Raw genomic sequence first — 27414 nt, forward strand, 5'->3', positions numbered from 1 at the left:
GATGAATGGATAAAAAAGATGTGCAAGGTGCGTGTATGTGTGTGTGTATGTGTGTGTGTAACAAAATACTTCTAACTATAAAAAAGAATGAGATCTTGGCATTTGTGACAACATAGATAGAACTTGAGGGTATTGTGCTAAGTGAAGTAAGCCAGAAAGAGAAAGAAAAATACCATATAAGTTTATTTATATGTAGAATCTTAAAAAAAAAAGCCAAAAAAACAAAACAAAACATAACAAAACTCATGGATACAAAGAACAAATTGGTGGCTGTCAGAGGGGAGGGAAGTTGAGGAGTGGGTGAAGTGGGTCAAGAGGTTAAAAAAAAAGTTCCAGAAAAAAAAAAAGTTCTATATTTGAATAGAGTCAAAAGTTCCATTATTGAATATAATCAATAATACTGTATTACATACTTGAAAGTTGCTAGGAGTAAGTCTTAAAAGTTCTCACTACAAAAAATTTTTGTAACTTTGTATGGTGACAGATGGTAACTAATTTACAGTGATCATTTTACAATGTATACAAATATTTAATTACATTGTACCCCTGAAACTAGTATAATGTTATAGGCTAATTATAATTACATTAATTTTTTGACACACAACAGGTTAATATCTTTAATATATAACGAGCTCATACAAATTTATCAGACCCCAGTAGATAAGAGCAAATGACACTGACAATCCACAAAAGAGAAAATACAACTGCTTAACATGGAAAGATGTTCAACTTTGCTAGAAAGCAAAGGAATGCAAACTGAAACACAATGCTATGTTTCATTGTCAGATCAGCAAATATTTAGCCAGAGGATAATACTCAGAGCTGGCAAAATGGTACAGTGGACACGTACATCCTTGCTGGAGGCAATGTCAATGGATACAAACATTGCTGGAAACCAATCTGTCAATATGTAACAAGAAGCTCAAAGGTGTTAATATTAATTCAATAATTCCACCTCTGAGAATCTATCCTAAGGAAATCACTTGGCATTGGGGAAAAGCATTATGCACAAAGAAATTCTTCCATTTCTGATGGTGAGAAATTAGTAACGGCATGGGTGATCAACCACGGGCCCTACTGCCCATCTACGCTGTGGAGGACACAGCCATTTCAAACTGAAATTAGTAATAACGTGATGGGGAAGTCCCCTGATATGAATGAAAACACCTACACAATATTGTATCGTTACAGAAGGTAGGATCACTGCTACATCGCAACAAAAAGAAGAAAAACCATGATGGATGGAGGGAGAGCAGGAAGGTAGGGGCCTGGCAGGAAAGCCACCAAAATGTTCAAATTTCACTTTCTTACTTTCTATCTTATTCTCCCAAATTTCTATAAGGTGTAGGTTTGCTCTGATACCGAAAAGACCCAGTACACCCAGTACACTGTTACTTACTCACAGAAAGGAGTTAGTGATGTTGCAATGAGGAGCTACAGTCCTTCCCATCTCCTCCACTGCGGCTGCACAGTGCCAGCTGTCACCACACCCCAGGTTAGAACCCCGAGAGATGCCATGGGGGTGATCAGCTCAGTCCACACAGCAGACCTGTCCTACACCCAATCCTCTCCCTGGGCTGGCAAGCTATGCTGTTGACCAACAGATGCTCTGCACTTCATTCTGCAGAGTCCTGTCTTGTCTGCAGCTCTAAGCTCCCATCTAATGTGTCCCAGGCACTGGGCATCTTAGTCTTTCTGTAAGGATCTCCTCCTCCTCCTCTTCCCACCCAAACTCTGTTGCTGGCAGTGGCCCCCGGGCGTGTCCTTTTATACACCCATAGGGCTCGCCCCCTTAAAGTAGCCTAAGTATGTGCCCAACTGTCCCTCACACTTCTCTCTCCTACGGGCCAAGCCTCCAGTTATACTTACATTTAAAACAATGATCAGGAAAAACAAGGGAGAAAACACATATTAGTAATGAGAGAAAAGACATCACTACAGATGTTAAAAATTTTAAATATGTAATAAAAGAATATTATGAATAACTTTAAGTAAGTTCTACAACACCAATAAAATAGATGCATTCCTTATATGATGAACTATCAAAGCTCAAAAAAAAAAAAATGATCTGACTACCCCTGTACCTAGTTAAAAAAAAAAAAAAATGGAAATTACAGTAAAAAAAAAAAAAAAAAAAAAACTTTCCCACCAGAAAAGATTCCATACCAAGTGGCTTAATGAACTCTATCAAATATTTAAGGAAGAAATTGTACCAATTTTACATAAACTCCTTCAGAAAATTACACAGGGGAGAATATTTCCCAACTCATTCTATGGCATCGACATTAGGCTAAGAGCAAAACCAGAGGACAGTATCATAAGAAACATAGATAATAATATCCCTCATGAAGATTAACGCAAAATTCCTAACAAAATTTTGGCACATCAAACTCAAGAATGCATAACAAGGAGAGCACATTGTAATCAAGTGGGGTTTATCTCCAGAATGCAGGGCTCATTAAACATTTAAAATTAATTAACATGGGGCAATGTGGAATGATGTGTGGAAGTCTGGCAAATAAATCCTGTTCCCCAAAAGTAATGACAGAAGCAGATAACACTTGCAAAAACAATCATTTCAATCTGGAGAGTAACAAAGGCATCAAAGGTGCCTTTCTCAATAAACTGAGAAGCAGTACTTCAAGAAAAACTACTAAACCTCATTAGTAGGAACAGTGGGAGGCTGTGGAGTTTTAGCCTTGGGAAGCTACCTTCCTTCTATCACTACTCCATGGCTGGTAGCTCTACCAAGGCTCAGTAGTCTAGAAGTCAAACAGGGAAGCCCCCATGCCCAGGAATTCGTCAAAAAGAATCATTATCTTGGTGGCAAACCATCAGGAAACTAACACTGCAGCTAACTGGGGCTGTAATATTTGAAGGAAAAAGTAAATAAATAAAAATCCAGAAATTTCATAGAGAGATCCAGGAAACAAATAGGCATAATGAGCTCTAATAAAGGCTGCACATGGGTAAGTCTCTATCCACAGTCAAGAGAGGGCCTCAGGTATCTACTCATCCCTGCCTGAATGTGAGGTCTTGCATACAGGGAGAAGCCTTATTGGCTCAAGATGTTTAAACACAACCTCCAAGTATTCATTGGCCTCTAAGCATTGGTTAGAGGGAAACCTATAGTTGTAAATGCCCATATTAAACAAGAAAATATCAAATCAATAAATTAAGGTTACATTTTAAGAATCTACCAAAAGGGAGGGGGGGGGCAAACTAAACTCAAAGCAAGACAGAAGAAGGAAATTATGAAGGAAATTATGAACTTTAAGGCAAAAAAAATCAATGAAATGGAAAACAAAAATAACAGAAAAAACTGATAAAATCCAAAACTTAGTTCTTTAAAAATATCAATAAAATTAGCAAATCTTTAGCTATCCTGACCAAGAAAGAAAGGAGCAAAGATACAGATCTGGAATTAAGAGAAATCATTACTGACTCTACAGAAATTAATAAGTTTTTAAGAAAAAAATAAATTAAAAATAAATAAAAATAAAGTTTTCAAGGAAATACTATAAACAAGTTCATGTTATCAAATCACACAACTTAGATGAAATGGATAAATTCCTAGAAAAACATACATTTCTACAATTGACTCAAGAAATTAGAAAATCTGAACAGATATTTTAAAAAATTACTAGTTAAATCTTCCCAGAAAGAAAAGCCCAGATGCAAAAACATTTAAAGAAAAACCATATTTATTCTCCACAAATTCTTCCATTAAATAGAAAAAGACATACTTTCCAATTTATTCTGTAAGATGAGCACCAAAGCCAAAGACATTACAAGAAAAAAAAATCAATTTTCATGAATAGAGACATAAAATTCATCAACAAAATAAGAACAAAAAATAATCCCATGATATATGAAAAGAATTATATACCATGACCAAGCAGCTTATATCCCAAGAACCTAAGGTGGTTTAATATTTGAAAATAAAGAAATATAGGATATATTAATAAAGAGAAAAAACTACATGATAATCTCAAGGGACACAAAAAAGAACATCTGACAAAATCCATGATAAAAACTTTCAATGAACTAGGAATAGAAGGAAATTTCCTGAACATGATAAAGGGCACCTACAAAAAACCTACTGCTAACATCATAATAGTGAAAGGCTAGATGCTTTAAGACTAGGACCAATGCAAGCATGCTCACTCTTGCCTGTCTGATTGCTATTCAACACTGTGCTAGAGATTCTAGTCACTGTAGCTGGCAAGAAAATGAAGTAAAAGGCATCCTCACTAAAAAAAGAGAGGTAAAAACACCTCTATTTATGGACAGCATAATCCAGTATGGTTAAAAAAAAAAATCCCTAAAGAATCCATAGAACCACTAGTAGAACTCACAAGAAGTTCAGCAAGGTCATAGGAGACAAGACCAATTTAAAAAAAACAAAACTGTATTTCTAAATGTTAGCAATGAACAACACAAAAATGAAATTAAGAAAATAATAAATACCATTCACAACAGCATGTAAAGAATAAAATACTTAGGAATAAATTTAGCCAAGGAAGCACAAGGCTTATTTATTGAAAGACAATACACTATACTAAGAGAAGTTTAAGAAGATTAAATACAATGAAATATTGTTCAGCCATAAAAAAAGGGAACAAAATCATGCCATTTGTGACAATATGGATGACTATGGATGCCATTATGCTAAGTGAAATAAGTCAGATACAGAAAGACAAATACCATACAACCTCACCTATATGTGGAATCTAAAAAGTCACATTCTAAGAAGCAAGGAGTAGAACTCCAGAAGTTAGGGAATGGCAGAAATGGGGAAACACTAGTCAAAGAGTACAAACTTCCAGTTTTAAGACAAATAAGTCATAGAGATCTAATATATAACATAGTGACTATAATGAATACTACAAGTGTGAAATTTGTTAATACAAAATCTCTAAAGTAGACTTACCACATACACATACAAAGGTAATTATAAGGTGATGAATATGCTAGTTAGCTTGACTGCGGTAATCACTTCACAATGTATACATATATCAAATCATCATGTTGAATATCTTAAATACAATATATTTGTATTTATTTGTATCTGTATTTGATTTATTTATACCTTAATAAATCTGAGGGGAGGGTACATTTCAAATATACTAGAAAGTTTTCTCACACTCCCCCAAGTGTATAGCTCCCAACAGTAACCACCAGTCTGACTGCTGTCAGCATACATTAATCAAGCCTGTCTTGGAATTTCATATAAATGGAATTATTCAGTGGTCTTCTTTTGGCATGGAGACTCATCTATACTGTTGCTTACTATTGCATGTATCAGCATTTAATTCTTTTTCATTACCGTGTGGTTATTCCACTGTATGAATATAATATTCTATTTTTGTTATAGTTGAAATACAGTGTTTCATTAGTTGCAGGAGTACATATAATTATTCTTAATGGACATCTGGGGTAGTTCAGATATGGTACTATTTTGAAGAAAGCTGCTGTGACATTTGAAAAAAATAATCGGAGAAACATTTCATGCTCATGGATTGGAAGAATCACTAATGTTAAGATGGCAATTTTCCCCAATGGCAATTTTCCCCAAATTGAGCTAAAGATTTGATACAATCTCTAACAAAATCCAAGTAGACTTTCTCTTTTTTTCCAGACACTGACAGGCTCATCTTAAAATTTATATGTAAATGCAAAGGCCTAAGAACCAAAACATTCTGGAAAAAGAAGAACAAACTGAAGAACTAATACAGTTCCAAATTTCAAAACTTACAATAAAGCTGTAATATTCAAGACAGTATGGCACTAATATAAAGGTAGAAATGACTTATCAGCAGAATAGAATTGAGATTACAGATGGAAAAAAAAATACATTTTTTGTCAACTGATTTTCAACAAAGGTGCCAAAGCAATTCAGTGGGGAAAAATATTCTTTCATTTCCACAAATGCAGAATAGTGAATTTTGACTCTCACCTCACCTCATACATGAAAATTAACTCAAAATGGATAATAGACTTAAATGTAATATATAAAACTACAAGACAGAAGAAAACTAGAGATCTTCATGACCCTGGTTTAGGCAAAGATTAGCTCTAATACCACATGCATGATTCATAAATGAAACAAATAAACTGAATTTTATCAAAATCAAAACATTTCTTACTTCAAAAAGAAAATTATAAAAATAAAAGGGCAGGCATTTCACCAAGGATGTACAAATGGTTAATAAGCACATGAAAAGATGCCAACATCATTAGTCATGAGAGAAATGCAAAATTAAAACCACACTGAGGTATAGACATCCCAGCTTTTCAGAAGCTTGCATTATGCCACTTCCCTTTTATAAAAAGACATACATTAGTATCTGTTTTTGCTAACCAAAGGAAATCTAAAGATTTTCACTTTTACAAAAAAAAAAAAAAAAAAAAAGGTGAAAAGCAGAAATAGCTGTCAGTGAAGGGGCAGCATGCATATCACACTGAGTGGCAAGAGTGGCCATTGCAAGCTCCTTCTCCAGGAACTACATTCAGTATCTCGGCATCAAGCTAGTGCAGCTCTGAACTCTGTGAGCATCTGTGCTTTATCTCAATTTATTTTGTGCATCCATTTGCAAGATATGTCCTAAAGTATCAGAAAAGCCACAGGGAGATTATTTTTTGGGTCTGGGAAGACTCAGAAAATTTTCCATTTAAATTAATCATAATTGCTTCTTTGTTTACAATACCATTTCAGCTTGTGAAAGGTTTAACAGGAATGTTCTACTTTCAGGGGTACCTGGGTGACTCAGGTGGTTAAGTGTCTGCCTTCAGCTCACATCATCATCCCAGTGTCCTGAGATCCTGCCAAGCATCAGGCTCCCTGATCAGCCAGGAGCCTGCTACTCCCTCTCCTCCCTCTGCTGTTCTCCCTGCTTGAGAGCTCAGAATCTCTCTCTATATATATATATATCAAATAAATAAATAAAATCTTAAAAAAAAAAAAAAAGGAATGTTCTACTTTCAGATAGAGGGGGAACTCTCTATTACCACTGACTAAATCTTAGAGCATAGACTGTACCAAACACTGTCAAGATTGTGTTGCAACTGAACTCTCACACATTGGTGACAGGAATGTAAAATGATATAAACCACTCTGGAAAACACTTTACCAATGTCTTTAGAAGTTACACATACACCAATCATATGACCTAATCATTCCACTTATATTTACCCAAGAGAAATGAAAGCATATGTCCAAAGACCTCTCCGCGAACTTTCATAGCAGCTTTATTTGGAATAATCAAAACTACAGGAAAAAAAACAAATGCGTATCAACAGAAATTGTGCTATTTCCATACAATGGAATACTGCTCAGCAATAAAAAGAAATGAACTATCAATACATACAACACACAACGTAGATCTCAAAATATTTATGCTGAGTGAAAGAAGCTAGACCAAAGAGAGAACATAATTATATGATGCCATTTACATAAAGCTCTAGAAAAATACAGGCTAATCAACAGTGACAGAAAGCAGATCAGCAGTTGCCTTGAGATGAAAGTAAGGGATGTGAAGTGGCCAGAGGAAGAGATTACAAAGATGCCCAAAGGAAATACTAGTGATGATAAATATGTTCATTGTATTTGACACCAGTCAAAACTTCTCAATGTGCACACTTTAGATAAATTCAGTTTGTTGCATGTTGATTATACATTAATAGAGCTGAACTCAGGACATAAAGAGAAAACAACAACAAAAAAAGAACCTGTTGTTAGGTAGTTATTACAGTTCTCCAGGCAAGAGGCAGTAGTGGCTTAGACTGGGATGGAACCTATAGAGGTGGAAATGTGACTAGATAACTTTAAAGTTTGTTAGAATACAGAATTGTCAAACTTTGTTGATGAAACAGATATTGGGAGTTGAAGGAAAGGAAGCAGTCAAGGACAACTTTTATTTTGGTGTAAGCAACTGAGCAAATAGTAGTGTCATTAACTAAAATGAGAAGACTGGGGTAGGATTACAGAGAGTCAAGTTTCTCACCATGATTACTAAGAGTGATTCAAACTGGTTTTACAAGTTAAATGGATTTTAAAACAATGAACCAGGATTTATATACAGATAGAAAATAAAAGAGGGGCACTGATCAACTACCGTAAGAAAAATAAATTAATATGTTTATGATACAGAAAATGAAATAGTTATTCATGGACATTATAAAACAAATGCAAAGCAATTTGGCTCAAAATATTTTTTTCAAAATATTTTTTAAATATATTAATGAAAGGCAGATGTACACATTAGAAAATAATTACTTAAAATTATTTTAATTAAATGCTACATTTGACTTTTATTTTTCTCTAGAAGTATTACTTAGATTTGTCTATATTAAAAAATTTTTTTGCCATTAATATTGAATTAACAACTCAAAGAAAGAAAGCTGGAGCTTCCTTATTTCCTTCAAAAATCTTTGCTTACCTGTTTAATCTTTCAAATAATGACCCATACTGTGCTGTTTTATATGATGGACTGAGAACATCTTGATTTTCATTTAATTTGGAGACCAAGGAATTAGAATAATTAACTTTACTAAGCTGAAAAAAGAAAAAAAGAACCTGCCAAAATGGTAAAGGTATATGGATTTAAATTACTTACCATAAAATGCCATCTAAGTGGATATCTATATGCAAAAAAAAATGAATTTACTAGCTTAAAAGAAAGTAATTGTCTTTATTGAAAACAAAACAAATATGCTAACAGTGAAAGCAAGATCAGTATTTAAATGATTGTTAAAGTAACAGAACTGATACTATGATTGATACCATTTCCTCAGAGCTTAAAAATATATTTATACATATAAATATATATAAATACCCAGGAAACCTGGATCTTGAGCAAATGATCTCTGACAGAAAATAATTTTCCCCCAAAAAAACAGTTGTATTTATCTCAGTTTTATCCATTTACTGAGTAATTTTAGAACACTCTTTTAATCTTTCCAAATATCAATTATCACTGAGTGCAAAATGGGGAACCTATGGAAAGACCTGTGGAAAACAGATGAGGTAATCCATTTCTTAATTTGTAAGGAACCACATAAAACGTAAGATATTATAGTGGCCCAACACTAATCTATCCAGTAATAATAATTTATATCTGTAGCATATTCTATTTATTAGCCATGAAACAGAAATGAGAAGTCCAAAGACAATCAATGACACAAAGTTGGAAAAAAAGAAAGGAAGACAGAAAGAGATACTGAAAGTCTTAGAAAAAAGGGAGGGAGTCTAAAGTCAGAGAGAGCTAGAAATAAAGTATGGTAATACACTTCTTATCAGGCACAGAGAACAGTGACAGAGGTGTAGAGACAAAGTCATCCCGTGAAGTGAGAAATCATAAGACAAGAGAATACTACACTCAGCATACGCTGAGTGAAGTAAGTCAATCGGAAAAGGACAATCATATGGTTTCACTCATGCAGGGAATATAAAATATAGTGAAAAGGATTATAGGAGAAAGGAGAGAAAATGAGTGGGAAAAATTTTGAGAGGGTGACAAAACATGTAAGACTCCTAAATCTGGGAAACGAACGAAGTAGAAGGGGAGGTGGGTGGGGGGATGGGGTGACAGGCACCGAGGGGGGCACTTGATGGGATGAGCACTGGGTGTTATACTACATGATGGCAAATCGAACGTCAATAATATATATATATAATATATATACTTATCTGTATTTTATATATATATATAAAATACTATATGTTGGCTCAATACTACTTCTCTAGGGATCAGTGAGCCGCAGCCCACCTTTTCTTCTAACCTGTTTTTTCAACTCATTCTCTTTTATAGTTTCATTTTAATTTTCACTTTTCTTGAAATCCCTCCAAATGAGCAATTAACACTTCTCTAATACTTCATAATGTGACACTATGCCTTGGACAGGAACTTTCACCTCTCTTTTTAATTTTCTCTTCTGTGTATTAAGTACAACATTATTTACCCCTCCAAAGATAATCCTATCCTATCCTGCAGTCAAAAATAGGAGATTATTTAAGTAGAGATTACAGAGTTACATTCTCTATCCTATAAACTACCTAATAGGATTAAAATTCTGATCTTATAAAATACAAACTGAATAACAAATGTCTTTCATTGTATCATTCCAAAGTTAATGGGTCCTTAAATTAATATGGCTAACATCTATCACTAGAATATACTTTATCGTCTCTGTAAAATAGAAAATATACTTTAATACTTAATAATATTGAATTATATCAATATCATTATATATTATATATAATGTACCATCTGTAACTATAACTTATAAAATTACAATTATAAATTATAATCATTTATAAATGACAAATACATAAGTATGGCATAAAACCAATGCATACTAAAATGGGAGAAATTCAAAACTATTCCCATTAATAAGACATCATGATTATATAACCATTTTCCCCACTACCATTATATATTAGTACAATAATCATAAATTTATTTTTTAAACTCTATATAATCTAATAAAATGACTATTTTTTATAGTCTATGGTAGATTTCAGAATTTTAAAATCTGGATGTTTTTGGATTTTTAACTTTAGAGAATACAATGACTAAACAATATTTTAGCCATACACAGTTCTATCTATATAAACATATTTGTATAGTTTTATCAAATGCATATAACCAGTTATCATCTGTCAAATCATAAGAAGAATCAAGCCACCACAACTCATACTTTAATGGACTACCATGATGTAACGGAAATTATGCACTGCTATTCACAGGAACCTTTCCATATCATGCCTACTGGGCCTACCATGACATCACCAACTATTATTTACTGTGATTATATCATTAACTATAACATAAACACACTGAACTATTTTCAATTTCACTATCAGTAATTTTATAAAAGGATGATGATTTAAAAGACATTTAAAGAACATTCCATATAAATAATAGTGAAAGGGAATATAAGGGAAGGGAGAAGAAATGTGTGGGAAATATCAGAAAGGGAGACAGAACATAAAGACTCCTAACTCTGGGAAACGAACTAGGGGTGGTGGAAGGGGAGGAGGGCGGGGGGTGGGGGTGAATGGGTGACGGGCACTGAGGGGGGCATTTGATGGAATGAGCACTGGGTGTTATTCTGTATGTTGGTAAATTGAACATCAATAAAAAATAATTTTATTATAAAAAAAATAAAGAACATTCCAGTTTTTGGATTCCTAATCTTCTACACAGTAGACAATCAAACTTTGACCAAAGAGGAATTATTATACTTAACAGATATCCTAATTTGGCTATATCTATAGTGATTCACAACTAGTATTTTTTAAATCCATGAGAAAAAAAGAGCATATCATAAAATACAATGATATAAAATGCTAAGACCAGTGATTCAAATGTACCTACTAATTCTACTTTTTTTTATATACAACTTTCTGAGGACTAGATGCTATTCTGAGAATGAAATTTTGTTTTGTAGTATTTCTATTAGAGATAATTCTGCTGAAAAAGATGGTTGAAGTGAAACTGCAATTTTCTATTCTGTTATACTGAGGGCTGAACACGAAAAGAAGATACAACCATTTGCTCAGGTAAAATATATAAACTAGAGAAGAAAATCAAAATAGGAGTGGAAAAGGTCATGGACTGCAGAAAAAGTTTCAAGGAAAAGCTAGTCATCAATAATTCACAGGACTTATGAAGACAAGAGAGGTTATCAACTAGAATTATATTGAAGAGCTCCCTTCCATCTGCCTCTCTCACTACTGGTATCCTCAACCTCCTAGCTTCATGCCATCTCCAAATGACAAGAAACCTGAGATTCACTGACCCACAATTCAGGTAAAAAGATTTCCAAGAGATTTTATTATCATTGTCATTCTCTGATGCAGTTTAATTTTGACAATTCAAAGCAAAGAAAGCATAATTAATAATATAACACTGGACCTGGAATGCCTGGGTGGCACAGTCTGACTCTTGGTTTTGGCCCAGGTCATGATCTCTATCTCTGAGAATGCTCAGCACAGAGTCTGCTTAAGATTCTCTCTCCCCTACCCTTACTCCTCCCAGGTCTCTGCACATACTTGCTCTCTTTCTCTCTCTCTAAAATAAAAAAATAAATCTTTTTAAAAATATAACATAGCATCAGACCTTAAAATTTGAAGGTTTAATCACAATCTATATGTTTTCTAATTTATTAAAATCACTAAAAAAAATCATTTTCAATACATTGAAAGAAACTCTTGGGATCAGTGTAAATGTTGAAAATCACAATATGATATAAATCATATGGCCACTGTGCTAGAAGGATGAATTTCTCAAGGATCACATGAACCCAAAGCAGGAATTTCCAAATGAATTATCTTTTTCAGCTCATCAGTAACAAATGTTATGTACACACAGGCCTAATCTACATTACCAGAACTCCAAAGCATTTCTCATAAGCAATCAGTTAAAATATTCTTAAGTTCTATATATTGAAAATTCCAAAAATAATTTTAAAGACTGTAAAAAAAACTTTTAAAGAATAATTTTCCCTGATATTTGAAAAAATTTATATCACTTGGTAGCATGCCACAACTGTTAGAGTAACTTAAAAAAATTTTAAGTCTCACCTGAACTGGGGCAAGTTGTTTCTTGCTGCCTTGTCTTTAATAACGTATAAAAATGAAGAGAAAATTTTAAGGTTAAAAAAAGCTGGCAAAAATTTTGACTATCTTTTTATATACATTTAACTGTTATACTATTCTATACAAATACACGAAAATATATAGAACTCTAACTCATTCTCAAATTTTATAAAAAATGTATCATTACTAGAGAAACATTTTGAGAATAAGGAAAGTCAAACTATGCATACAAAACATTTAATATGGCCATTAGCTCATTTGATAAAAGTCTTAATAACTAAATAATACTGGCAACAGCCAAACAAAACCTAGAGCTAGAAGACTAAGTCCTCTGTACAAATTTCTAATGAATAAAACAGTACTGATGATGACCTGTTTAAATACCTAATTTCCAACCTTGCTAAAACCTACCTGTTTTCTATATCATCAATGCAGAGGTTAGATGGTACACAGTCAGGTGACATTGGAAGTTCTAAATTATGCTTTCTTAGGGGCATTTTTATGTCTCTATACATATTCACATGGATTGGTTTTCTCACAGTTTCTATAATGAAAAAATTATAATTAAAAATCTTTTAAAAGCAATGTTTAATATACAAAGTTCATTAAACTAGAAATCTCCTAAAACTACCTATAATCCACATATGCTAGAAGTCATTACAGTACTAAAAACTATTACAGATAACTCAAATCATCTTTTTCATCCTTTTATATATTCCTCATGAAAGGAGCTATACTGATTCAGCTCTATTTTTTTTTCTTCCTCCAAGATTTCCTTGAGCCCCAGACTATAGCGCATGCTATGTTATACGTGCCCATAGTACTACATATATTCTCTATTATAGCACTTACCGTAATGTACTTAATTCTATCTCTTACTAGATTTTTAAACTATGGAAACAGAAGCCTTTTCTCTCCTTATACAAGATATATTACTCTTCGGTCTGCTCAGTACAGAAAAGTATTTCTCCTTTTCTGATAATGCTTTTTTATACACATACCAACTACATAGTTCTTTTTTTAAGATTTTATTTATTTTATTCATTTGAGAAAGAGAGAGACAGAGCAAGACGGAAAAGAAGAAAGAATCTGAAGCTGACTGACTTTGGGCTGAGCACAGAGCCCATGTGGGGCTTAATCCAAAACCGCAAGATCATGACCTGAGGTGAAACCACGAGTTGGACGTTTAGCCAAATGAGCCACTGAAGAGCCTCAAGTATACAGTTCTAATAGAGAACTTTCTATCTTCTTATAAACCCTGTCTCTAGAAAAAAGAATTGATTTAAGAGCAGCCATCCAATCCAAGATGAATCAATGATAGGATCACATCCTTGTAGTTATAAATAACTGTTCCAGTGCTAGGACCTGGCACCAGTAGGGTAAGGTAATATGCTTCCAATAAAATTTAAAAACTCCAAACCAAAGAAATAACTCTCAGTGTTTTTCTTGTGGCAAAACGGGAGAGATGAGGAATATTAGTTTTTTAAGGTCGCATTTTAAGCCTGAATGAAAAAGATAATCTGAGTGAACAAAGTTAATATCTAAAGTGCGAAGAAAATCTTGGTGGTATTTAAGTCCCCAATTCAGTCTCTCAGGCCCAGTTCCACCATTGCCCTTCCTTTTAGCTAAGTGTCTTAGTCCATTCAGGCTGCTCTAACACAATACCATAGACTGGGTGGTTATAAACAACAGAAATTTATTTCTCAGTCTGTATGCCAGGCAGTCCAAGATCAAAGTGCTCTCAGATTCAGGGTCTGGTGAGAGCCTGTGTCCTGGTTCATAGACAGTTGTCTTCTCCCTGTGTCCTCACACAGTGAAAGGAGCAAACAGAGCTCTCTGGGGTCTCTTTATAAAAGCACTAATTCCATTCATGAGGGCTCCACCATCATGACCTAACCACCTCCTAACACCAACATTAATAAACTTTTGCTTTTGTAAGCAAGGAAAAATATCTTCTTCCTTTACCTCTCTAAATTCTCACCTAGGGATTATATAACAAAAGATAGATTAATAAAAGAAAAGACATACCAATTTATTTATTTAGTTTATTTATTTATTTATTTATTTATTTATTTATTTATTTATTATCAATTTTAAATGGAAAAATTTTTAAGGAAATGGAGACTCAAAGAAGTGTTTAAACCTGAGCATTTTAATGCTAGGTTTGATAAAGAGTAAACTTTTACTCTTCCTCCTACTTAGCAGGAAAATGTGATCAAACAAAAAAGGGTATGAACTAAGTATAGCCAACTGGAAGAAACAGCAAGGCTTACTTGTTTAGAATCTACTCAGTGTCCCTCTGTCTTGGAGACAAAGATGCTCCTTTCCTCCAGGTATAGGGAGGACACTTCTCACATGAGAATCTTTCCTGCACATGCTGCTTCTCCAATTCCTTCTGCTTAAAATCTTTAGTATGCCAATGTGCTTTATTTTTGGGACAGTGTGTCCTGACCCCATCACTTTCTATTCTATTCCCAGCATCCAATACACTACTTATGGGAGTACTCAATAAACAGGTTGAATGTAAAAATGAAAAGAAAGTGAAGAAGAAAGGGAATATACAAAGGTAAATACATCATTGGACAATCTCATAAAAAGGAGTGAAATCTCCTGTCTTACAACACACACAAAACTCAAATGGACTAAAGAGTTGAATATAAGACCTAAAACAATAAAACTAGAAGAAAACAAGGGGTAAGTTCCTTGACATCAGTCTGGGCAATGATTTTTTGGATTTCATACTAAAAGCAAAGGCAACAGAAGCAAAAACAAATGTAAAACCACACCAAACTAAAAATCTGCATAGTAAAGAAAAAATCATTACCAAAATGAAAGACAAATTATGGAATGTGACAAAATATTTGTAAATCATATATGTGATAAGGTTCAAACTGCAAAATATATAATGAACTTATACAACTCAGCAAAAAAAGGACAATTTAATTTTATAAATGGGCAGTGGAAATGAACAGACATTTTTCCAAAGAAGACATACAAATGGCCAACAAGAACATGAAAAGATGTTCATCACTAATCATCAGGGAAATGCAAATCCAAACCACAGTGAGATATTATCTCATACCTGTTAGAATGACTATCATCTAAAAGGCAAGAGATAACAAGTGTTGGCAAGGATGTGGAAAAAGGGAACCCTTGTGCACAGTTGATAGGGATGCAAATAGGCAGAGCTACTATGGAGAACATAATATATGTTCCTCAAAAAATTAAAAGTAGAACTACACGATTCAGCATTCCCACTTCTGAATATATATCCAAAGGAAATGAAGACAGAATCATAAGGAGATATCTATACTCTTATGTTCCATGTTCAATGCACAATGTGCAAGATATGGAAACAACATCAATGTCTGTCAATGGGTGATTGGATAAAGATGATGTGAGATATATACATATGATGAAATATTCTTCAACCATGAAAATTAAGGAAATTTATGACAGCTTGTATGGACCTTAAAGGCATTATGTTGACTGAAACAAGCTAGAGAAAGACAAATAATGCATGGTATCACTTATATGTGGAATCTAAAAAAATAAAGTCAACCTCATAGAAACAGAGTAGAAAAGTGGTTGCCAGGGACTAGGGATGAGAGAGTAGAGGAAATACAGGTTGGAAACAGGTCAGACTTTAGCTATAAGATGAATACGGTCTGAGAATCTAATGTAGAATGCCATGATTGTGGCTGATAACACTGTATTACATAAGCAAAGAAAAAGAAGGTAAATAATATCAAACAGATTTAAAACAAAAACTTTTATTCCTTAAAGTCCATAAATAATGTATTTATATCTAAAGTATAAGTTTACTTGTTTGTGTAAACTGCCAACTGCAGTAAGGAACACAAATGGTAGAGAAAGGAAAAGAGGAGATACTAACAGTAATTATGATCAAGTTCTAGCCCTTCTTTACGAACTTATTTCTTAAGCTCTCATTTTAGCACTTATTTTAAAAATTACATATCAGACACAAGTTCCCTTGAGAGAAAAAAATACTCTGACTAAACTTTTATTTACTTGAAGACTCAAAGTACAAGCAAAAATGAACTTTATTTTGAAGTATTAGACTACTATAGTTAATTTTCCAAGAATGCCTAAGAAATTATTCAAGTTCTGATGTAGGGGGCACCTGCGTGGCTCAATGGTTGAGTATCTGCCTTTGACTCAGGTCCCGATCCTGGGGTCCTGGGATTGAGTCCCACACTGGGCTCCTAACCGGGAGCCTGCTTCTCCCTCTGCCTATGTCTCTGTCTCTTTCTCTGTGTCTCCCATGAATAAATAAATAAAATCTTTTTTTTAAAAGTTCTGATATAAGAAACTAATCATTGAGGCAAAAATCTACTTCACTGCCTCCTTTGAAACAAATTCTCTAAATAATTTAAGACAATAAGGACATTTATTCCCTGCTTTTTAGTTAAACATTGTAACTATCTGCTTAGGAAGATTAACGTAGTAACTAAAATAACTGCAATATAATAACTCTGACCATACCTTATAAAATTAATTTTATATAACACACAACTTAAAAATAAAAAGATTAAGCAACAAAATATTTTTAAGCAGAGTAACAATGGTATAATTTAAGAAGGAAACCCACTCTTAAAATTAGTTTACTTTCCAAATCCTTTGAGTTCAAAAATTACAAATTTATTAAAAAACTGAACGCTACAATCACATTAGAGTCAAAACAAAATGCTAATGGAAAGACTTACCAGGTGTTTTCTTCTGGCAAGATATGTGATTTACCATATATAGGTTAAGAAGGTCTAAACTGACAGTGGAATTTTTGACAGGGGATGAAACCCCCAGTAATTTCATTTTTGATTTTAACCTTTTCTTTTCAAAATATTCCTAAAATAGTTAAAAATAAAAGTTATTATAAGAACCATATGGTTTTAGGCAGAATCATAAAAAATAAAAAAGCAATAATGCTATTTAATAATTGACTTGACATTTTTATATTTTTGACATCCCCTGTCTATGTTTACATGTAAATTAAAATCAATCTTGATGACACAGTTTGCTTAAAGACTTAATTTCACAGCCTCTTATAATCTTTTTTTGGTAAATGTACTATCTTTAAAATATAATTTTATAAAGCCATTACTAGGTATCAAAAGATTAAAAACTATCTGAAATGTAAAGTTTTTTAAAAATTTCATAAATCTGACAAGTTAAAAACTTGTTTTTCTACAGAGTATGCTATTCTTCAAATATAAAAAGCCTTAAACATATGCACAGCTGAGTACCATTAAAAGTCAACTGAAATGAGAAGAGGACAAGAAAAAGAAGCTGGGTGACTCTAGTCAAAGTCAATTTAATTTCCTTTATTATCCTCCCATGACTCCTACTTTGTCATTAACAAGGGCTGTACTATTGAGTGGACTGAGAACTGAATGAGACAAGAGTGAAGAGGTATAGCAGGAAAGGGAAAGGATCCAGAGAGGGCTTTACTTGCTTTAATAGGGGATAACTGAGTATGTTTGAATATCAATGGAAAGCCTCCAGTTGACAGTGACTGGTTAAAGATACAAGAAAAAGAAGTAACTGATGCAGTGAAGACCTTGAGAAAATTGGAATCCAGACTACAGATAGAAGGACCTTCCTTTGACTAGAGAAAACTACTTCCATTGTCCCAAAGGGAAAGAGAAGATTGGAGAAGATTTAAAATAGTTTGCAGAACTAGTAGTAGATATCTGAGATAATTCTCAAAATATAAGACAAAGTCATCTAATGAGTATGAAGAGATTAGAAACAGAGTTAGTGAAGAGTGGTTTAAGGAGGGCATTGACATTTCAATGGAAGGTATGACATTTTCAAATAGGAAAGTGGCATAACTAGAGATCAACACTTCAGGGAAGGTCCCTATGTCTTTCCCTTTCTCATAAATATTCACAAGAATGATCCAGAGTTAGACTACTTAAAAAAGAAAACTAGAGACAGATTATGTTTATAGTTATTCACTGAGTGCCTATGTTATTGCTTGACACAATTTAGGTGTAGGAGATACAAAATGAACAAAAGTAATAAAATCCCTCTTCTGATGAATATATGTTAATGAAGGTGAGGGAGAACAGAGGAAACAAGTTTATAAGATAATACCAATTTATGAAAGAAAAGAGTTATGAAAAAAATGATCCTGGAAAAAAAGTAACTGGAGGTGGGGAGCTACTTAGATGCTGTGATCAAAGAAAGCCAATCTTAGAAGAGATACATTAGCTGAAACCTAAATGTTGACGAGCCAGACATGCTAATATCTTAAAGAAGAATTTTCCAGACAAAGGGAAGAATTAAGAAAAAAGAAGGTCAATATAGCTAAAATAAAATGAACAACAGGGTTTGTAGTAAGAAATTCAGAGAAGAAAAAAAAAGAGAAGTAGGCAGGCTGTAGATCCTTCAGGTATTTCTAGGCTATTGTTAAGTAAGATATTCTAAAAGCAACGGAAAACAACTAAGCTTTAAGCTGGGGAACAAAAATTCTGATCTGTGCTCTTAAAAGATCATACTAACTGCTGTGTGAAGAACAGACTACAAAGGAATAAAAGATAAAGCAGAAAAACACTGATAAATTCAATTACATCAAAATTAAGAACTTTCCTTTAAAGACAACATTACGTAAAAATAAAAGCTACAGAGTACACATAAAACCAACAAAGAATTCTAAATATATAAAGACAAGAAGAAAAATAAAATACAAATTATAAAATAGAAAAAATACTTGGAAAATACTTTACAAAAGAAGCATGGATGAAAATTTCAGATAACTTCATTAGTAATCAAAGGAAATACAAGTTAAATTTACAATGATACATCATTTCACTAATAACTATCCTACTTTTATAATAGTCACTCCCTTGCTTTTCTTTAAATTTTATGAGCTTTGAACATTTTTTTTTTCTATTTTGGAAATTTTTATAAATGAAATCTTACTGCTTATATTCTGTAAGTTGCTTCATTTGTTCAACATTATAGTTTTGGGATTCATCTATATTATCTACATGTAGTTAATACATTTGCACTGCTATACCATCACTTGGGTATGCCACAGTATGTTTAACCATTCTACTGCTAACAGACATTTGGGTGCTCTCCTTCCTTCCCCATTACCCTGTCCCTCTTCTTCTCTCTTTTGCCTTCTTCTCTTTCTTTTTTTTGCTACTTAACAATAGTGATCCAAACAAACTTGTATATGTCTCAAAGTATACATGTAGAAGAATTTCTCTTGAATATATACTGCTCAGTTGTAAGATACATACATGCTCAACTTTATATAATAAAATCAATGCAAGAAAAAAACTAAAAAATATGTAGGAGATAGGTTACAAGGCCATGATAATACTCTAGGAAATAAATGATTATTTGAATCGAGGGACTCATAGCACAGGCAGTGAGAAGTGATCAGATGTCGGATATATTTTGGAACTACAATGACAACAAGAATCAACGATGATCTTTAAGTCTCTGCCTGAGCAAAATGTTCAGTTAATCAAGCTATCTTTAAGAACAGAGAAGACTGGGTGGTCTTCCAGTTACTAGGTAAATTTATTAACCTTTGAAAAATACTTCAGAAGATCATTGTTCTTATAAAGCTAATGGAAATAAAAATATTTTTTACCTTTTGCTTTCTCCTCTCCTGCTTAATCAGAACCCTGGTACTAAAAAAGGAAACAAGACAAAAGATATAGTGATTAAAGAAATAGTCTATAAAATGATTGCCATTTTAGCCGAACTGAAGACTTGAAATTAAAATCTAAAAGTGAAGTAAAAATTATATTATATTATTTATTATTTTATTATTTTTATTTATTATTATATTATTTCTGAAGAGAAACTATGAGAATGTTCTTATTTATAGTATATACTATTTCACAAAATTGTCTTAGAAAAACCAAGAAGTAGTAAAAAAGACTCTATTACAATTAGTAATAAAGCACAGAATAAACTTGGATTATATAATCAATATAAGCAAAGAGAAAGGAACGCACTGGAAAAGATTAGCTCTGAAACATTCTCATCTATAGCAATATTCTTGGTCTCATCTGATAGCTATTTTCTTGCCTTTCGTTGTATTTCAGTATTCTACTAAAATCAAGAGGGAATAGAGAGAAGATCAAAATCTACTTGGATCTAAAGAAATGTTAAGTTTATTATTAGAGCAACTCCAGTTATAGTAATGTATCAGCTATGTGTACTCAAAATCTCATAACTCCTTTAGAAGAATAGCTAGTCATTATGGATGTGCCTTATAGCATCTTTGTGCTGAACACTGCACTGCATTCCAATGACAGTACAGTATTAGTTATAAAATATTTGCTCTATTAGTAATAATGGAATGCTATAAAACATTCATAATAAGATTTTCACAATATAGCTGTTGGATATACATGAAACTATAGTCTCAAATTCAAGACTTGTGCAAGAATTATAAGTAAAATAATAAAATGTATCTTAGCTATATGAGATTATATAACATGAAAATAAAAACTACTATGCATCTTGCACCCCCTAAATACTTTGAATACTTAATATGTATAAATTCATTTTATCATCACAGCAACTCTGTATGTAAGATCTATTTTTAACCCCATTTTACTGATGGTGAAACTAAGACACAGAGAGGTTAAGTAACTTGCCCACAGTCACAGTGCTGATAAGTGTAAAACTGAGATCCAAATCCAAGAACTATGATTTTAAAGTTTAACCAGTGCAACACACTGCTTACCAAGTATGTCAACTGTGAACACACAAAAAGTTGTTCATTTTTCCAAATGAAATTTTTCCAAATTTTCATAAACTACATGAATAACTGTTACTGAATACCCTCATACTTTGCCACTTATTTTTTTTAAGATTTTATTTATTTATTCATGAAAGACAGAGAAGGGGGGGGGGGGCAGAGGGAGAAGCAGGCTCCAAGCAGGGAGCCTGACGCATGACTCGATCCCGGGTCTCCAGGACCATGTCCTGGGCTGAAGGCGGTGTTAAACCACTGAGCAACCCGGGCTGCCCACTTTGCCACTTATTGAACTTGTTCTTTTACATATTTCCCAAAAGCTATGTCCCAATTGACCATTTTGAACTCACTGAACAAAGAATCCAATCTATTCTGTTCTGTGTAGCGTCATAAGTGTACTGTTGGCATTCAAATTTTAGGAAAGGAAATAAATTACATTTCATTGACCCCTCAAATGCTAAGGCTGGAAAGGGCCTCAGAGATTAATTTATTCTCCATCATTTTAAAATTTACAAAAACTTGCACAGGGAGCGAAGTGACTTTTCAAAATTCAGAAATACAAGACGTATATAACAAAGCCAGCAATATTAAGTATTTCAGTTTATAAACAGAAATTAAGAAGAAATATCAATTCTATGTGCAGTTTCCACATTATAAAGATCAGCAGAATTAGAGACAACTGAAAGTTTAAATACAGTCTTTATATATGTAAATATCAAGTGTTTTCATTCCAGGCCTATTTTCCATTATGCAAGACACTCTGATGGCTCTCACCAAATTCTTTGTACTACATAATCTCCATCAATATGTGCCTAAGAAAAGTCAACTAAGAACTCAAGACCAGCTGCTAGATCAGCCTACTAATAACTAAACCATAATGAAAGTGAAAAAGGATCCTGATGTAAAAGTCAAAGGTAATTTCTTAAATAGAACACTAGATTGTTATTAAGGCAACCAATGGTACTAACAGTGTCTCTCAATTAGCTGCACTAAAGAAAAACATTGCATCAATTAGGATTCTTAGTTATAAGAAACTGAAAATACCTCTGGTTAATTTAAACAGAAAATAAATGTATTAAAATGAAACTGGGTAGGGATGTCTGGATGGCTCAGTCGATTAGGTGTCTACCTTCAGCTCAGGTCATGATCTCAAGGTCTTGGGATTGAGCCCCACATTGGCTCCTTGCTCAGCGGGGAGTCTGCTTCTCCCTCTCTCTCAAACAAATAATAAAATCTTTAAAAATATATTTTTAATAAATAGAAACTGGGTAGCCAACAGACCTGCCAAGAAGGCTGAGAAAGCAGATTTGGCAACCAGCAGGAAACAAGATAGTCTGGGCTGTGAGATCACAGGCAAAAAACCATGCCATAATTATTTTCAATAAGGACATCACTGCTGACACAGGTGAACACTGGACACCACTGATTGTACTACTGTCACAAGAAAACGCAAGTTCTGTTGTCCTTCTCCTAAAAGGCCCATACTCAAGAGATGAGTTTTCATTGGAAAGGAAATTGAGCTTTATTCAGAAGGCTGACCACCTGGGAAGAAGGTAGATTCCTGTGCAAAAACCAATTCTGAGGTTTCTCTGCCTGGTCCAAAGATTCCCCTCCCCCACCCCCCAAGATTTTTAAAGGAACTTTAGGGCAGTTATCACTAAAAGGGGAAACCCACAACTACATGGTCAATTACTCTTCAACAAAGCAGGAAAGAATACCCAATTGAAAAAAGATCGTCTCTTCAACTAATGGTGCTGGGAAAACTGGATGGCAATAGGCAAAAGAATCAAAGTGGGGAAGCCTGAGCCATGCTGTCAGTGGAGCATGCAACTCTATCTCAGGGTTGTGAGTTCAAGCTCCATGTTGGGTGTGGAGCCTACTTAAAACACACACACACACACACACACACACACAATTAAACTGGACCACTTTCTTACACACAAAAATAAATTCAAAATGGATACAAGACCTAAATGTGAGTCCGAAAACCATTAAAATCCTAGAAAAGAACACACACAGTAACCTCTTCTGACATCAGCCATAGCAACTTCTTACTAGATATGTCTCCAGAGACAAGGGAAACAAAAGTAAAAATAAACTATTGGGATTTCGTCAAAATAAAAAGCTTCTGCAGAGCAAAGGAAACAATCAACAGATCTAAAAGGCAACCTACAGGATGGGAGAAGATATTTGCAAATGACATATCTGATAAAGGGTTAGCATCCAAAATGTAGAAAGAACTCATCAAACTCAACACTCAAAAACAAACCAGTTAAAAAATGGGCAGAAGACATGAAAACATTTTTCCAAAGACGACATCCAGATGGCTAACAGAGAAGATGCTCAACATCATTCATCAGAGAAATGCAAATTAAAACCACAGTGAGACATCACCTCACACCTGTCAGAACAGCTAAATTAACAATACAGTAAACAACAGGTGTTGGTGAGGATGCAAAGAAAAAGGAACCCTCTTATGCTGTTGGTGGAAATGCAAACTGGTACAGAAGAAAATAATATGGATGTTATTTAAAAAGTTAAAAATAGAACTACCCTATGATATAGCAATTGTATCACTAGGTATTTACCCAAAGAATACAAAAGTACTATCTCAAGGGATACATGCACCTGGTGTTTATAGCCAACATTATCATTGGCATTATCAACAATAGCCAAATTATGGAAAGAGCCCAAGTGTCTATGAACTGATGGATAAAGAAGATGTGGTATGTACACACACACAAACACACATGCAATGGAGTACTGGCCATCAAAAAGAATTAAATCTTGCCATTTGCAACAGTGTGGATGGCGCTAGATAGTCTGATGCTAAGCAAAATAAATCAGTCAGAGAAAGAGAAATACCATATCAATTTCACTTATATGTGGAATTTAAGAAACAAAACAAATGATCACAGGGGAAAAAGAGAAGAAAACCAAGAAACCAACTATAGAAAACAAACTGATGATTACCAGAGGAAAAGTGGGTGGGAGAACTGGTTAAATAGATGATGGGAGATTAAGGACTATACTTTGTGAGGAGCAATGGGTGTTTTATGGAAGTGTGGAATGACTATACTGTACATTCTTTCTGGGAAACAATGCATGATCTATAGATATGCAAAGAAAGGTTTGGCTAACCAATCACATGGACCAAAGGTGCTTGCTAACATTTAAAGACTCCTAAATAGGCCAGAAAGGCCGAGGTGGCAGCTTCACCATCTCCACTCCTGGACAGTAAAATATCTCCTCTGGCATCATTGTCATTACTGTCCCTGAAAATTCCCCTGCTTCTACAACTGCTTGCAACTACAATAGATGCTCTTTATTCTCTCTTTGGATCACTAACTGCTGAATCAAAGTACAGGACAAGTACATCAAAGTCTGCGCTTAGATCATAAGCCCATCCCTAGCTGCAAAACCAACTGAAACATGTATCTGGGTTTTGTTGTGTTTTTTGTGTTGGATTTTTTTGTGGGCTCTGCCACCTTGTAGAGAGGAAGGTGACCTGTACCTAACACCAATACTCATATAAGGTGGGAAATATTCCCCACACAGAAAAGGGGCTCAGATGCTGAGGTGCCAAAGAGTACAAATATCTACGTAAAAGATGTTATACAATAAAATTAAAATAGTTGATGATCCAAAAGTAAGTTTTTATTTGGCATGTCAAATATGTGTGTGTCTGTGTATTCCTAATAGTTGTTTCTAATGGTTTTGTGTAGGGGAGTATTAAAATAAGACAGCAATGTTCTTTGTTGTTGTTGTTCCACAAGGATTGAGTCAGATGGTAATATAGAAGGCTCCTGAGGCCCCTCTTCCCATAGCCAAGCATATGTACAGCTACATTTGCAGCATTCCCTCTGAAAGAGATCCAGAAACTAGTTGAGTGACTCCTACATAGGGAAAACACCCACACTGAAACAAGTAGCAAAGGCTAAGACACTCTTAGCATAAACACATCCCCTTCCTCCTTAGCAACAGTGCCATAGAGTTGGGAGGGAACTCTCAGCTCATAGTTTTGACCTGAGGAAGTTTGTACTGCATATCCAGCACTCCCAATTTTCAGGGCCCTCACCAGACAAACAAGTTCCTAAAAGCATAGTTCTGAAAGCCAACAGGGCCTGCGTCCAGGAGACCCACAAGACGGTAGCAAACAAACAGCAATTCTTAACGGGTGTGCAGCACTCATCACAGCTATCCCTCGGGGGTAAATCATCTATCTCCCGGCCCTTCCTTGAAAAAGATTTATCTGTATATTTTAAAAGTTTCTTCCTGAGATCCAGGCTTATAATTCCAGCAGACATTTAGAGGCTGGCTGCAAACCTCTCCAGAAAGTAAAAAAATCCAGAGGACACTTCTCCTGCCTTTTTTTCCAAGCCACTCCAACACATCAGTATCTTTGTAGAAAGAGATGGTATCCCCCAGCTATTATAGCTGCCGCCCAAAGAACAGGTCACTGGATGCCCTGGTACTGACAGCCAAAGGGGCTTCCATTCAAGCAACCCGGACTTTAGTAAACAAACAATTCTTAACTGCCTATCATCGCAGGGCTAAGCAACTAGGGACAAGGCAAAATCTTTTTTTTTTTAATAAAATACTTTTTTAAAAAAGATTTTATTTATTTATTCATGAGAAAAACAGAGAGAAAGAGAGGCAGAGGGAAAAGGAGGCTCCATGCAGGAAGCCTGATGTGGGGCTCTATCCCAGGTCTCCAGGATCACGCCCTGGGCTGAAGGTGGCGCTAAACCGCTGAGCCACACGGGCTGCCCCAGGCAAAATCTCTTTTTTTTCCCCAGGCAAAATCTCTTAAACCCATTAGTTCCTTGCAAAAAGGTTTATCTGCTTACCTTAAAAGATACTGCCTTAGGGCAAGGCATCTAATCTAGCAGGCATCAACAGGCTGGCTGTGATCTTCTCCAGACCAGGGAAGACTGCAGACATCTCTCAGGCCTTCTGCGCGCCGGCCCACTCCAATAAAACCAAATCACCAGAATCTCCCTGGAAGGAGATTGTGCTGCATATTTAGTGCCTCAACCTTTTGGACAGCCACCCAAAGAACAAGTCTCCAGATCACCTGGTTCTAATAGCAAATGGGGCTTGCATTCATGAGTCCCACAGAAATGTAGCAAACAAAGAAATAGTTCTTACCGGGCACACATAACCCAAAGGCTACACATGGGAGCCTAGCACAGAGGGAGCAGGCAAAAAAAAAGCTCATCTCCCAGTTTCTTCCCAGAAGGGGCTTAAATTAAATATATAAATAGTTGCAGCCTGAGGGTTAGTAACCAGGTGCTCACTGCTATCCTACCCATTGGGACACTGACAGGTCTTGGCATACCATCTATACTAAGAAACATTAAGTACAAAGAAGACTTGGACAATCACAGAAGTCTGAGAGACAAGTAGGAGGTAGGGCCTGGCTGATCAATGAGATTCATTTCCTTCACAAGACCATTCTGTCAGAACTGGGAGAAGAGGGAAATTCAGGGAAGATCAAGGAGAGGAAGATCCTGAGCTTACCTTTTCCCACAGAAACTGTAAGGCAACAGATATATGAAATGCAAGTCACTCTGAAAATGACTTCAAGACTAGCAGAACACATCCTCCACAGCTAATGACAAAGCAGCAGCCATCCTGAGAAGGATAGCAGGAACAGAGATATAGTAAAGAATGAAACCCTCTGGTGATACAACTTACAAATAGGAAGGATATCACAGGGATGGAGGTCCTCATGAGGAGCAAGGCATTCAATCTCCATATCAATCACCCCAAGCCCTGGGAACTTGAACCAGAAGACAAGCCCTTACAATGTCAGGATTTCAAAGTTAGTGGGGCTTAACTCCAGAAAAGCCAGAGGGCTATAGAGAACTGACAGTCCACCCTTATAGAACCAGCATGCTATACCACTTGATCCAAGACCCAGTACAAAAACAGCAGATTGAAAAGCACCAGGATTATAAATAAAGAAAGATTTATTGACTAATTTTAGGGCATGTGCCAGATGGGCAGGGATCTGCAGAAGCTTTCTCTGGGAATGGAAATATTGACACAATTTTTC

At 34.6% G+C, this 27414-nt stretch overlaps 1 protein-coding gene across 38 annotated transcripts in view; it reads right to left on the reverse strand.

Annotated features, from left to right (window-relative positions):
* The window catches only part of REDIC1 (regulator of DNA class I crossover intermediates 1), a 117826-nt gene that overhangs the window by 62226 nt on the left and 28186 nt on the right, over nt 1-27414 (reverse strand). For 31 of the 38 annotated variants that reach the window (XR_012017508.1, XR_012017505.1, XR_012017506.1 and 28 more), the window contains exons 2-6: nt 20235-20274; nt 17332-17470; nt 13016-13148; nt 12590-12623; nt 8442-8578 (exon numbers count right to left, since the gene is read on the reverse strand). Coding sequence is in view for 21 of the 38 variants with exons in the window: in XM_072798362.1 (XP_072654463.1) it covers nt 8442-8578; nt 12590-12623; nt 13016-13148; nt 17332-17470; nt 20235-20274 (483 nt within the window). In the remaining 17 variants the exon portion in view is untranslated. Of the gene's footprint in view, nt 1-8441; nt 8579-12589; nt 12624-13015; nt 13149-17331; nt 17471-20234; nt 20275-20604; nt 20702-26203; nt 26355-27414 lie in introns of all 38 variants that reach the window. The other 7 variants (XM_072798351.1, XM_072798350.1, XM_072798353.1 and 4 more) reach the window with 7 other exon arrangements.

This window comes from Canis lupus, chromosome 25 (assembly GCF_048164855.1).
Source record: "Canis lupus baileyi chromosome 25, mCanLup2.hap1, whole genome shotgun sequence".
NCBI classification, from domain to species: domain Eukaryota; kingdom Metazoa; phylum Chordata; class Mammalia; order Carnivora; family Canidae; genus Canis; species Canis lupus.